The 12,495-nt window shown below is 44.7% G+C and overlaps 1 protein-coding gene across 1 annotated transcript; it reads right to left on the reverse strand.

Moving 5' to 3' along the window:
* Window positions 1-556: 556 nt before the first annotated feature.
* Window positions 557-11,998, reverse strand: LOC311105538 (polypeptide N-acetylgalactosaminyltransferase 17-like; the record flags this gene model as incomplete). The annotated part of the gene is made up of 11 exons (XM_084147715.1): window positions 11,749-11,998; window positions 11,228-11,411; window positions 9,255-9,421; window positions 6,699-6,873; window positions 4,387-4,584; window positions 4,110-4,227; window positions 3,563-3,748; window positions 2,961-3,098; window positions 2,723-2,818; window positions 1,865-2,026; window positions 557-691 (listed from the first exon to the last, which is right to left on the reverse strand). Exons 1-11 carry the CDS (start codon window positions 11,984-11,986, stop codon window positions 557-559), a joined length of 1,797 nt encoding a protein of 598 aa, XP_084003841.1. The 5' UTR covers window positions 11,987-11,998.
* Window positions 11,999-12,495: the final 497 nt, after the last annotated feature.

Here is a 12,495-nt window from a genome sequence, read left to right on the forward strand (position 1 = left end):
CCTCTGCTGATGCTAGCCAGCTGGGTTAAAGCTGAATGGAAAAAAGGGACAGTCTCTTTTTTTACAAAAAAAATGAAAATATATATGTTTTAACAAGAGAAGTAAATAGAGGACTAACTAATGAACACAAAGCACGGCGTGTCAGAGATAGTTGTGCTGAATCCTGAATCAGTCACAAAACAGTTTGGAGTCTTAATGCACTTAATGGGTTTTTATATTCGTTTCTTTTCAATTTGGAGTGATCTTAATGAGTTGCTGAAAAGGAAGTGCTAAAACCATTTCATGAAATCCTAACATTGAAGTTGAATAAATCTGTTGCAGTAAAGGCTGTGATGGGTTAATATTGTGTCAACATAATCACCCCATATGGTGTAATAGTTATTTGCATACAGAAATATTTTTTAACCATCAGACCAGCAGTTTATTGGAAGACAATCTTGGAAAAGTCCAACTGATAACACCAACTGAATAATTGTAATAATACAGTATGACATCTGATACAATTCAGTACACTAACACTATCTTGGCCAAAGAAGAATTCTGCATCATGCTGTGGCTACTGCTTCATTGTGTTTTTGATGCTCCACCTCTGTCCGGAGCAGGTCTGAAGCACCAGCGAGTGTCCGAAGTAAACGTTAGCCTGTATCACCTCCAAACAGCGGCCCGTGGCTCTGTTGACGATCGACTCGTTCTGAAGGACAGAGGAAATAGAATGTTCTCAGTTGAGTAGGCTACTACCTTCATGTGACCTCATAGTATTCATAAAGTGTCTCAGGCTAAAAGTGCTGATCTAGGATCCGTTTAACCTTTTACATTATAATGAATGGACAGTGGTGATCTGATCCTAGATCAACACTCCAATTCTGAGATGCTTTATGAATACGGGCCCTGATCATTGTGTCGGCAACAGTCACCTCCAGGTAGCTTCTATCATTTTTTATTTCTGCTACAACACAGGGTTAGCCTGCACAGGTCCTTACAATGTGGTGATATTACAGTGTTACTACACAGGGTTAGCCTGCACAGGTCCTTACAATGTGGTGTTATTACAGTGTTACTACACAGGGTTAGCCTGCACAGGTCCTTACAATGTGGTGATATTACAGTGTTACTACACAGGGTTAGCCTGCACAGGTCCTTACAATGTGGTGTTATTACAGTGTTACTACACAGGGTTAGCCTGCACAGGTCCTTACAATGTGGTGTTATTACAGTGTTACTACACAGGGTTAGCCTGCACAGGTCCTTACAATGTGGTGTTATTACAGTGTTACTACACAGGGTTAGCCTGCACAGGTCCTTACAATGTGGTGATATTACAGTGTTACTACACAGGGTTAGCCTGCACAGGTCCTTACAATGTGGTGTTATTACAGTGTTACTACACAGGGTTAGCCTGCACAGGTCCTTACAATGTGGTGTTATTACAGTGTTACTACACAGGGTTAGCCTGCACAGGTCCTTACAATGTGGTGTTACTACACAGGGTTAGCCTGCACAGGTCCTTACAATGTGGTGATATTACAGTGTTACTACACAGGGTTAGCCTGCACAGGTCCTTACAATGTGGTGTTATTACAGTGTTACTACACAGGGTTAGCCTGCACAGGTCCTTACAATGTGGTGTTATTACAGTGTTACTACACAGGGTTAGCCTGCACAGGTCCTTACAATGTGGTGTTATTACAGTGTTACTACACAGGTGTGGCATGGCAGGGGCTCGCTGCGGCCCTATGCTCTACAGGGAACGAAGAAGAGTAAATAAGTAAACAAGTAAGAAAATAAGTAACACAGTATAAGATCAACTTAAATGGAAAGAATGAGCCAATGTTAAAATAAAAAACAATGTAAAGGTTAGTCTGACCTGAGAGAAGTGCCATGTGGTCAGCCTGGTGTTGGAGACTTTGTCACAGTTGAGGAGCTGAGGGAAATTGGAGACCTGGTCATCCATCAGACAGCGTGTTTCCTCCCCTGTACTGCCCAGAGCACCCAGGAAAAACTGTCCCTCCTTGGTGTACCGACCCAACTGGGAGAAACAGGGAGACACTACTGTGAATGGCTGGTTAAAGGCTATCAACAACCACTATATGTGTTCTCCCCTGTACTGGCCAGAGCACACAGGAAGAACTGGCCCTCTTTGGTGTACTGGCACAACTGGTAGGAGACAGACACAGGGAGACCAAATTAAGTGGTGAATGGTAAAGGGCTATCAACAACAACTAGGTGTGTCCTTCTCAACTCAACTGGGAGGAACACACAGAGAGACAAGTTACAGTAGTACATGGCTAAACTGTAAAACATATTATTTGTGATATGATATCATATCCGCTCTCATTCAAAGTGGGTCTTAAAAAAAACTCAACAGAATTAACTAAATATGATTGAGATATTGTGTCTGCATCTTTTGTTTTGACTGTAGAACCAGTCATGATATCCGCTACATTTGTATGTCACAGGGGCAAAGGGCTACATTCTCCTAGTTTTGCTGACGTTTTGTCCAGTTTTGTGTATGGACCACATCATTTAATTTTATATAATAACACATTCTGCTATAAAATAATGCATTCTGCAGATTTTGCTCTCACAGCTTGGTGAACCTAGAATGTGTCCCAAATAGCACCCTATCTCCTATATTGTGCACTACTTTTAGGCAAAAGTAATGCACCAAGTAGGGAATAAGGTGCCATTTGGGACACACTGTATACCTAGTATAATAGGTTACCTGAGGTCCCATTCCGTGACAGGGGTGCAGGGTGGCCGTGTGGTTCACCTTCTCTCCCTGGTCCATACACAGATGGGTCGCTTTGCTACTACGAATCTACAGGGAGGAGAGAGAGGGAGAGAGAGAGAGAACTTTTTATGAGGGGAAAAAGCTACTTGGCTGCTAAAAGCATCTTATGAGTGTTTGTTGAGTGTTTAGTAAAACTTTGTGTGTAGGCCCTGTCGTCAGTCAGACTCACCTCCCCGTAAAAGAGAGTGTTGTTGTACCTCCTCATCTCTGGATAGACGTTGTCCAGGTACCACTCAAAGTTCTTACAATGCAGAGACTTCCTCAATGCTACCCTCTGAGAGATGTCCCCATAGTCTATCCCATGGTTCTGGAACAGGGAGTGGTTGATTACAGATTGTGTCCCAAATGGCACCCCAAAATAGCCTCGTGAGCCATCCTGATCTCGCAAGCTTACAATAATGGTTCGCTGCACGGAATTCCAGGTGGCTCGCGAGGCTAACCCCATAGGGCTCTGGTCAAAAGTAGTGCACTATATAGGGAATGGGGTGCCATTTGAGATGCACACACAATTACAAATATGTAACATTAGCAATGAAATGTATGGTGTACATACTGTACAATGTAGTTAGGATAATGAATAGATTAATTGACTAGTGAAAATCTAGGTAGGGGAATAGGCGTTTTATCTGAACATATGTACGCAAAACTGATCATAGATCATTGTATAGGGTTCAACTTCATCCGACTCCCTGACCTGGAGTTCAATCTGAACATACATTTTCATATGCCCCACAAAAAATGACTTTTAATCAGTATGTAGGAGCAACTAACCTCCATTGGGATGTTCCAGGCCAGGTAGACATGGGACTTAAAGTGGTCCATCCAGACCTCGGCCACGCGCAGGGCATTACGCCGCGTGCTGGAGGCTATGTTGCTGTGGTAGGGCTTCTTCATCCTGGCGATGTGAGCCACTCTGGAGCAGGGCAGCACCTCCATACTGCCCCCACACAGCCACACCTGGTAGTGCATGTTGGTGGAGAAATAGTATGAGAACTGAACACATACCTTCACATACAACAAATGTTCTGCAGGACTAACACGAATAATTAAGAAGGAAAATAGACAAGCACACGAACAAACATAACCCAATGCTTAGCTCTACTCATAGAACCACAATTACATACTTGCTGAAATAGGACAAGACACAACAAATACAGGATACAGAATGCACTATTCACACACTAGTCACCCTGCCTCTCGCCACCCTAACATACAATGACTGCATCCCAAATGGCACCCTATTCCCTTTATAGTGCACTACTTTTGACCAGGGCCCAATTATGCTCAGCCTTCACAGAAAAATGGGTGACACACAAACCTTGATCCCCAGTTCGATATTCTCTCCTCCGTAGACGTCCATGCCAGAGTCCAGCAGCCCCAGGTGCCCAAAGTAGTCCCGGTTCACCACAAAGGAGCAACCAATCATTGCAGGAGTTCTGAGGGGGGAAGAGGGGGATTCTGTTTTCCTTATTTTGGCAATTGGGTTCTCTAAATTCAAGTGTTTATTTAGTTGTGTGTGTGCCCGTGTGTGCGTGCCCTTGTGTGTGTACACGTGCCCGTGCGTGTGTGTATATGCGTGCCGGTGTGTAGCCTACCTAATGGGTGCGGAGGTGTCCCCGTCGTCCCACCACTGTTTGGGGGGGTTGATGTACATGCACCACAGCTCCCAGTTGTAGCCATGGCCAGAGTTCTCATAGCGCTCCAGCTCAAACGACTCGTGCTTGATGTTATCGATGGAGGGCAAGATGATCCTCTTGTGGTCCTCTTTGATTCTGGTCAGAACCGGCTCAGCCCTGACATAGAGAGACAGACAGATGGGGCCGGAGGTTTCTGAAGATCTACTGTGTCCTTCTCTCTCCCCCTAGTTCTTCTGAGTTGATTACTTATTTTTTTTGAGTTAACTCAAAGGGTTGTAACTCCATAGGGAGAAGCAGCTCCTTGTGTAGTGGGTAGTTCTTATGTGTATTTGTGGGCAATGGTCAACTCTAGTGTATACAGTGGGGAGAACAAGTATTTGATACACTGCCGATTTTGCAGGTTTTCCTACTTACAAAGCATGTAGAGGTCTGTAATATTTATCATAGGTACACTTCAACTGTGAGAGACGGAATCTAAAACAAAAATCCAGAAAATCACATTGTATGATTTTTAAGTAATTAATTTGCATTTTATTGCATGACATAAGTATTTGATACATCAGAAAAGCAGAACTTAATATTTGGTACAGAAACCTTTGTTTGCAATTACAGAGATCATACGTTTCCTGTCTTGACCAGGTTTGCACACACTGCAGCAGGGATTTTGGCCCACTCCTCCATACAGACCTTCTCCAGATCCTTCAGGTTTCGGGGCTGTCGCTGGGCAATAAGGACTTTCAGCTCCCTCCAAAGATTTTTTATTGGGTTCAGGTCTGGAGACTGGCTAGGCCACTCCAGGACCTTGAGATGCTTCTTACGGAAGCACTCCTTAGTTGCCCTGGCTGTGTGTTTCGGGTCGTTGTCATGCTGGAAGACCCAGCCACGACCCATCTTCAATGCTCTTACTGAGGGAAGGAGGTTGTTGGCCAAGATCTCGCGATACATGGCCCCATCCATCCTCCCCTCAATACAGTGCAGTCGTCCTGTCCCCTTTGCAGAAAAGCATCCCCAAATAATTATGTTTCCACCTCCATGCTTCACGGTTGGGATGGTGTTCTTGGGGTTGTACTCATCCTTCTTCTTCCTCCAAACACGGCGAGTGGAGTTTAGACCAAAAAGCTATATTTTTGTCTCATCAGACCACATGACCTTCTCCCATTCCTCCTCTGGATCATCCAGATGGTCATTGGCAAACTTCAGACGGGCCTGGACATGCACTGGCTTGAGCAGGGGGACCTTGCGTGCGCTGCAGGATTTTAATCCATGACGGCGTAGTGTGTTACTAATGGTTTTCTTTGAGACTGTGGTCCCAGCTCTCTTCAGGTCATTGACCAGGTCCTGCCGTGTAGTTCTGGGCTGATCCCTCACCTTCCTCATGATCTTTGATGCCCCACGAGGTGAGATCTTGCATGGAGCCCCAGACCGAGGGTGATTGACCGTCATCTTGAACTTCTTCTATTTTCTAATAATTGCGCCAACAGTTGTTGCCTTCTCACCAAGCTGCTTGCCTATTGTCCTGTAGCCCATCCCAGCGTTGTGCAGGTCTACAATTTTATCCCTGATGTCCTTACACAGCTCTCTGGTCTTGGCCATTGTGGAGAGGTTGGAGTCTGTTTGATTGAGTGTGTGGACAGGTGTCTTTTATACAGGTAACGAGTTCAAACAGGTGCAGTTAATACAGGTAATGAGTGGAGAACAGGAGGGCTTCTTAAAGAAAAACTAACAGGTCTGTGAGAGCCGGAATTCTTACTGGTTGGTAGGTGATCAAATACTTATGTCATGCAATAAAATGCTAATTAATTACTTAAAAATCATACAATGTGATTTTCTGGATTTTTGTTTTAGATTCCGTCTCTCACAGTTGAAGTGTACCTATGATAAAAATTACAGACCTCTACATGCTTTGTAAGTAGGAAAACCTGCAAAATCAGCAGTGTATCAAATACTTCTTCTCCCCACTGTACATAAGGAACATACCAACACCGTGACTGTACTTGAATACTAGGCCTACTTTTAATACTGTCAGTTGATAAAAGCTTATGGCAATTCACTTCTTTAGACTATCATTACAAATATGATCATGCAAATATTCTAGATGGCTAGATGGCTAGTAGTAGTATGCAATTCCTTCAGCTGGAAAATCTCACATTTCTGCTTGACCAACTGCTGAATTCAAGTATTCCTTCTGATCCCCCCCTTTAAGTCAAAGTTTGTTAAAACATCGATCCCAACAACTCAAAGTTCAACTTGAAACCCACACATATACTCACCAGGAGGGTGTGAACTCCACGTGGGCATCGAAGAAGCCTGTCACCTCGCCACTGGCTGCCTTCCAGCCCTCGATGCGGGCACGGATCAGTCCCTCTCGCTTCTGGTTCCTTACGATTTTCACCATGCCTGGGTAACGCTTGTTTACATAATCCTCCAACGGCCCTTTCAGTTGCTCTGGGACACACAACCAAATATAACTAAGCAACACACACAGACAAACATAAGCAAGCAGACACACACAGAAGGACACCCACAAACACTTTCAGAAAAACACTCAAGCGCATGTGAGCACACACACACACACACGCCAGCATGCATGTACGCACGCACACACACACACACACACACACACACAGAGAGAGAAAGAGAAGAGATTAATCTGTTTTCATGGGCCCCAGCATTCTAGTGCTTTCTAACAAATCTCACAACAACACCAGGAGGAGTTGGGTGCTTCCTGAGCTATGGCTTCTGCTCTACCTTTGATCTCTCGCTCAACTGATCAGCTTTTCCCCCTGGACACACTCTTCGAACCCCCACTCCCCTCACACAAACACACACTGGCAGATCTGCTCAATAGTATGCGACTGCAGCCCATTGGTTCCTGCATGAAATTTTCATGGTTGTGATACTTTTAAATGTGGGTCAAAAGGGAAATAAAAGTATTATCTGAGTTTAGACAGTGTCCTTCGCTCCCGCCTGCCGAACACATGCCCTCACTGTCATTAACAGAACTGCGGGAAAACAGTGCCCGACAGGTGGGACACTGTCTACCGATCGCCCCCGCCTCCCCAGCAGGCGGGAGGCTGGGGCGACACCATGTTCTAGCTAACTAGCTAGCTTGTTAGCGACACCGTGTGCTAGCTTGCCAGTTAGCTAGCACACGGTGTCGCTCCCGCCTGTTGTGTGCCCGAGAAAACTGTGCCTGACAGGCGGCGGCGAAGGACACTGTCTATCGGAGTCGACCCCGCATACGGCTAGCACAGCAGGTGGGAGGATGGGGGGACAATGTGTGGTAGCTAACCAGCTAGCTTGCTAGTTAGTGACACTGCATGCTATCTTGCTAGTTAGCTAGCACATGGTGTTGCCCCCGCATTCCCGCCTGCTGTGTACTGGACTAGCTGGCTAAGCTAGCACACAGTGTCCTTCGCTCCTGCCTGCCGAACATTTGCCCTTGCCATCGTTAACTGAACTGCGGGAAAACAGTGCCCAGCAGGCAGGGGTAAAGGACACTGTCTACTGGTGTACGGCTAGCTAGCTACCGTTGTCGCCCCTGCCCCTTCTTCTGTGGGGTTTATCGGTGGCTGGCATCCAACATTATTGTGCATTAATGCCACCTACTGTACTGGAGCGCCCCTGCCTCCCGCCTGTCCTAGCTTAAACATTTAAATATAGAAGTATAAAAAGGGGTTCATGCAGATGCAGGAATGCCAACATGCAGGAACGCCCCGAACTGCAGGCCACAATTGCACCCTTCTCGATGTGCTGGCGGATGTGCAGTGCATGTGTGGCTGAGAGGAGAAGAGTTATGCAGACAGTAAGAGCGTGTGTGTTATTTGTTTGCATGCATCTCCATCTCAACCACTGCAATATCTTACTTTCCCCTCCATGATGGATTGCTGCCCTCTGCCGTCCTGCCGTGCCAGAAACGTGGAGGAAATTTTACCGTCTCTCTCTCCTTTTTCTCTTTCCCTCTCTGCCCCTCACTTTCTACTAAACTCTCTTCCACCCTTTCACTCTCTCCCTCCACCCTCAGTTGTCAGAGCACCTTACCGATCACTGCACCTGTACACAGCCCATCTGAAATTAGCCCACCCAACTACCTCATCCCTATATTGTTATTTATTTTGCTCATTTGCACCCCAGTATCTCTATTTGCACATCATCTCTTGCACATCTATCATTCCAGTGTTAATACTAATTGTAATTATTTTGCACTATAGCCTATTTATTGCCTTACCTCCATAACTTGCTACATTTGCACACACTGTATATATATTTTATGTTGTATTTTTGACTTTATGTTTTGTTTTACCGCATATGTAACTCTGTGTTGTTGTTTTTATCGCACTGCTTTGCTTTATCTTGGCCAGGTCGCAGTTGTAAATGAGAACTTGTTCTCAACTGGCTTACCTGGTTAAATAAAGGTGAAAAAAAAAAATAATAATCTCTCCCTTTCTATATCCACCTTTCTGCGCCTTTAATTGTCTCTCTTCCTCTCTCTAAACACCTCTCTCTCTGCTCACTGCTTACTCTCTTCACAACTCTCCCTCTCCTCTCTTGCCTTGATCTGACTGTCCTGTCTGTGCAGCAAAACAGCATGTTGGACAAGGATGTCTTTATAAAGAATAGAATATAATTAAATTAAATGCATAAACAAAATGTAAATTATATGAATATGTATCAATGTATATTAGATGTGTGTGTATGTGTTCTCATACCATTTCTTCACCAACATGCACTTTCAGGTATGTGTGTGTGTGCGCGCACACGTGCGTGCGTATGTGTCTGCGCGTGGCAGTGTGTGTGTGTGTGCGCGCATGTGTATTTCTCCTCACCGTCATCGCTGTAGTCGTCCACCAAGATGATCTCTTTGAGAAGGTGAGCCGGTGTGTGATTGACAGCTGAGTGGACCGAGCGGAGGATTACTGACAACGCCTCATTGACAAAGATGAAGATAAGGGAGATGTTTGGAAGATCCCTGGGGAAGCTGGCCTTTTTACACCTGGAGACCAAACACACAAAGACATATGCAGACACACACGCCCACACAGAGAGAGAGACATCCACGCACACATTACTAGCCATCATCACTAATGACATCAAACACTAATAAATCCTTATATATTATAGATAAAGGCAAACGGTGAGTCCATCATTCAATATTTAGTAACATGGTACTTTAACACTCCTATGTAAAGCTAATGTTTTAAGTAGCCCTATATAATAATATGTATATAATATAATGTAGCCCGTCCTTATGGCAGAGGGCTCATGTAAAGTACTACCCAACATTCTAATGTAGGTTTCCAAGTTTATCACCACCACGCAAGCTGCTTCTTCTCCAAGTCTCTTCTGTACATGTTGATGATGAGCTGACACATTTTGGTTTGCAATTTAAAATGAGAACCATGTGCCTCTACCTGTTCCCCACAATCATGTTTTTCACAACAGGTCTCAACACACCCCCTCTCCCTAGCCTCACAGTAAGAGCACTGTGGGAGATAGCAACAGGAAGCCTATTTTTACTGTAGCTTTTGTTATAACGAGAGCCAGCCCTATTGAGAGGAAGTGAGGAATCTGTGGCTGGCTATGTCCTAATAGTTCAAGTTTTTACTCTCCGAAAATGTGTAGGTATCTATCCTTCCCCTTATCGCCTTTCCCTCATCTGCGCTGGTCTTAAAGAATTGGACAGGTGAGAGCAAGTCAGCAGTCACTTTCAACTGCTGAGATACATCTGAAGAATTGTGATACAGTACATCCCAGTAAGTAAGGAAAGGATTGGGTGATGTTAGTCAATTTCAGGGCTCTAACTCCTAGCTCTTTCTGCTGCAGGGCATAGAGAGAGATACCCAATAGAGAGAAGGCTCCCATTCTGGGAGATAACTAGACGATACTGTTCTGTTACCAAGCAAAGAGAAGGCTCCCATTCTACGGTGTTATCATACAAAGAGATATCACACCCAACATGCATCATGGTCCTCTTTGATCTCGAAACAGAGAAACTAAATTACAAATGAGTGTGTGGATCCCTGATCCCCTCAGGTGTGTGTGTGTGTGTGTGTGTGTGTGTGTGTGTTCCCGTTCCCTGCGGCTGCAGGCGGGTGTGTTTCGCAGCTGGTGGTAGAGCAGAGCTGGGGCGAGGGAGTTCTCATCAGGGGCTTTCAAATGGGGTCTGCCTGCTAAACACCACAGCATTGGGGAAAGGATAGAGACTTTTCTAAAGAGACATTTCTAAAAGAGCTGTACTGCTAGTGTTCAAATATGCATTATTTTCTGTGTGCTGATGGGTTGTGTACACGCACAAGCATAATGTGTGTGTGTGCGCGAGTGTCAATTGCCGCATTAGACTGCAACTTCATCACAAAGAAGACCACAAAAAAGCACAACAAAGGAAGAGGGATTAAGCTACAGAGATCTTACTAGATGGTTTTAAGAATATTGTATTTTTAACCACAAAGCTAAGTGGTGCCAAAACAATAACATCTGCTGTCATAGCTTAAATCATGGCAACAACCCAGTAGCAGCGAAACAACTAACACAACAAAGTAGTCACTTCCATGTTTATCACTTCTGATTAGATCATGAGCTGAGATCCAGAGATGGGTATCAAATAAAATATAGTGCACACACACACACACAGACTAATGCTTGCAACTTGCAGCTTACAAACCCAAATTGTAGCGAGTCTATTGTACTGAAACACGGTTGTCAGCTGAGCTATAGTAAGAGTGGCCCTGGTCAAAAGTAATGCTGGACTATATATGGAATATAGTGCCATTATGGGCCAAAAAGAGTGCCTAAAACGTACTTGCTGGGCCGGTAGTCTGGTATGGACCGGTCCAGTGATATCTTTTGGCTGAGGTAAGCGTTGTATCCATACTTCTCCCTCAGTACTTTGGCGTCAGCCTCTTCTTTTGGGGCTAGGGTGGCGGGGAGACCCCCTTTACCTCGCCCCCCGAAACCCTCGATCAGCCCCAGGGACTTGGACAGACCTGGAGTTCACACAGTCAAGAAAAGGTCACTATGCTATAACACATTTGCCTAGTTGTTTTGAGAATCATAGACTTTTAACAAAGGAGGTAGCTGTATACTAAACCTATGTCCCAAATGGCACCCAATTCCCTATATAGTGCACTACCCTGTGGGCCCTGGTCAAAAGTAGTAGTACACTAATTATAGAGTGCCATTTGGGATGGATCCTAAGCCTCAGCCTATGTAAATAACAGCAATCATGGTAGGCTTTGAGTGACAGCAAATACAAAGTAACCAATGAGCCATAGTCATTGTTTTTAAGTGGTTAGGCTAGAGTTGTAGAGAGTCATAGCCTACCATTAAGCTGTCTGTAGACCACGTCCTCCAACGACCCGAGTCTCTTTAGCAATACTTCATGACTGATGCTCAAACCTTGAGCCGTGCCGTTAGAGCGTGATTGTCTTTTCACATCGTCCTGACCGATGGTTTTTGCTACTCGGGTGTGGGTGCACTTGGTCCAAAGTGTCATGAACCCCGCAACCGCAATCACGTTCAGCACCAATAACACTCTCCATCTTCTGAACACAAAAGCCATTAAAGTTGTCGATGTCCGGGATCCAAATAGCAGTATTTTTGGAACGATTCAGGACAAATTCAGGAGTCCTCCTCGTTGCAATGCTCAATAAGGTTCAATGTAGATTTGTGTTGATGAAGGCATTTTTTGTATATATATTCCGTAGGCGACATTCCACCTGGAGAAGCTGGTGCTACAAATCAACAGTAGATAATTGCTATGATCAAATTGAACTCACTGTGCGCATTGATAGGCTACTATCTGCAGGACGTTTTACAGAGAAAGCTGAAACATAGGCTCTATTTCAGATTTCGATTGCTCATATTTTAACATAACATAGGCTAATTACAACATTTCACTAATAAGCTTTAACCACCTACCATTTCGCATTGGAGCTTTTTTTTAGGTGCGTCCCCGTTCGGTGTAATTTTGGAGCCTGGTCATGGGCTCTCATCCGTGACTTCTTTGTTTAAAATGTCGTTAGAAGATCACGCGTAGAAGATGTTAGACAAAGAGACTAGCATGTCTTC

The sequence above is a fragment of the Coregonus lavaretus genome (genome assembly GCF_964263955.1).
Source record: "Coregonus lavaretus genome assembly, chromosome: 30".
Lineage (NCBI taxonomy): Eukaryota > Metazoa > Chordata > Actinopteri > Salmoniformes > Salmonidae > Coregonus > Coregonus lavaretus.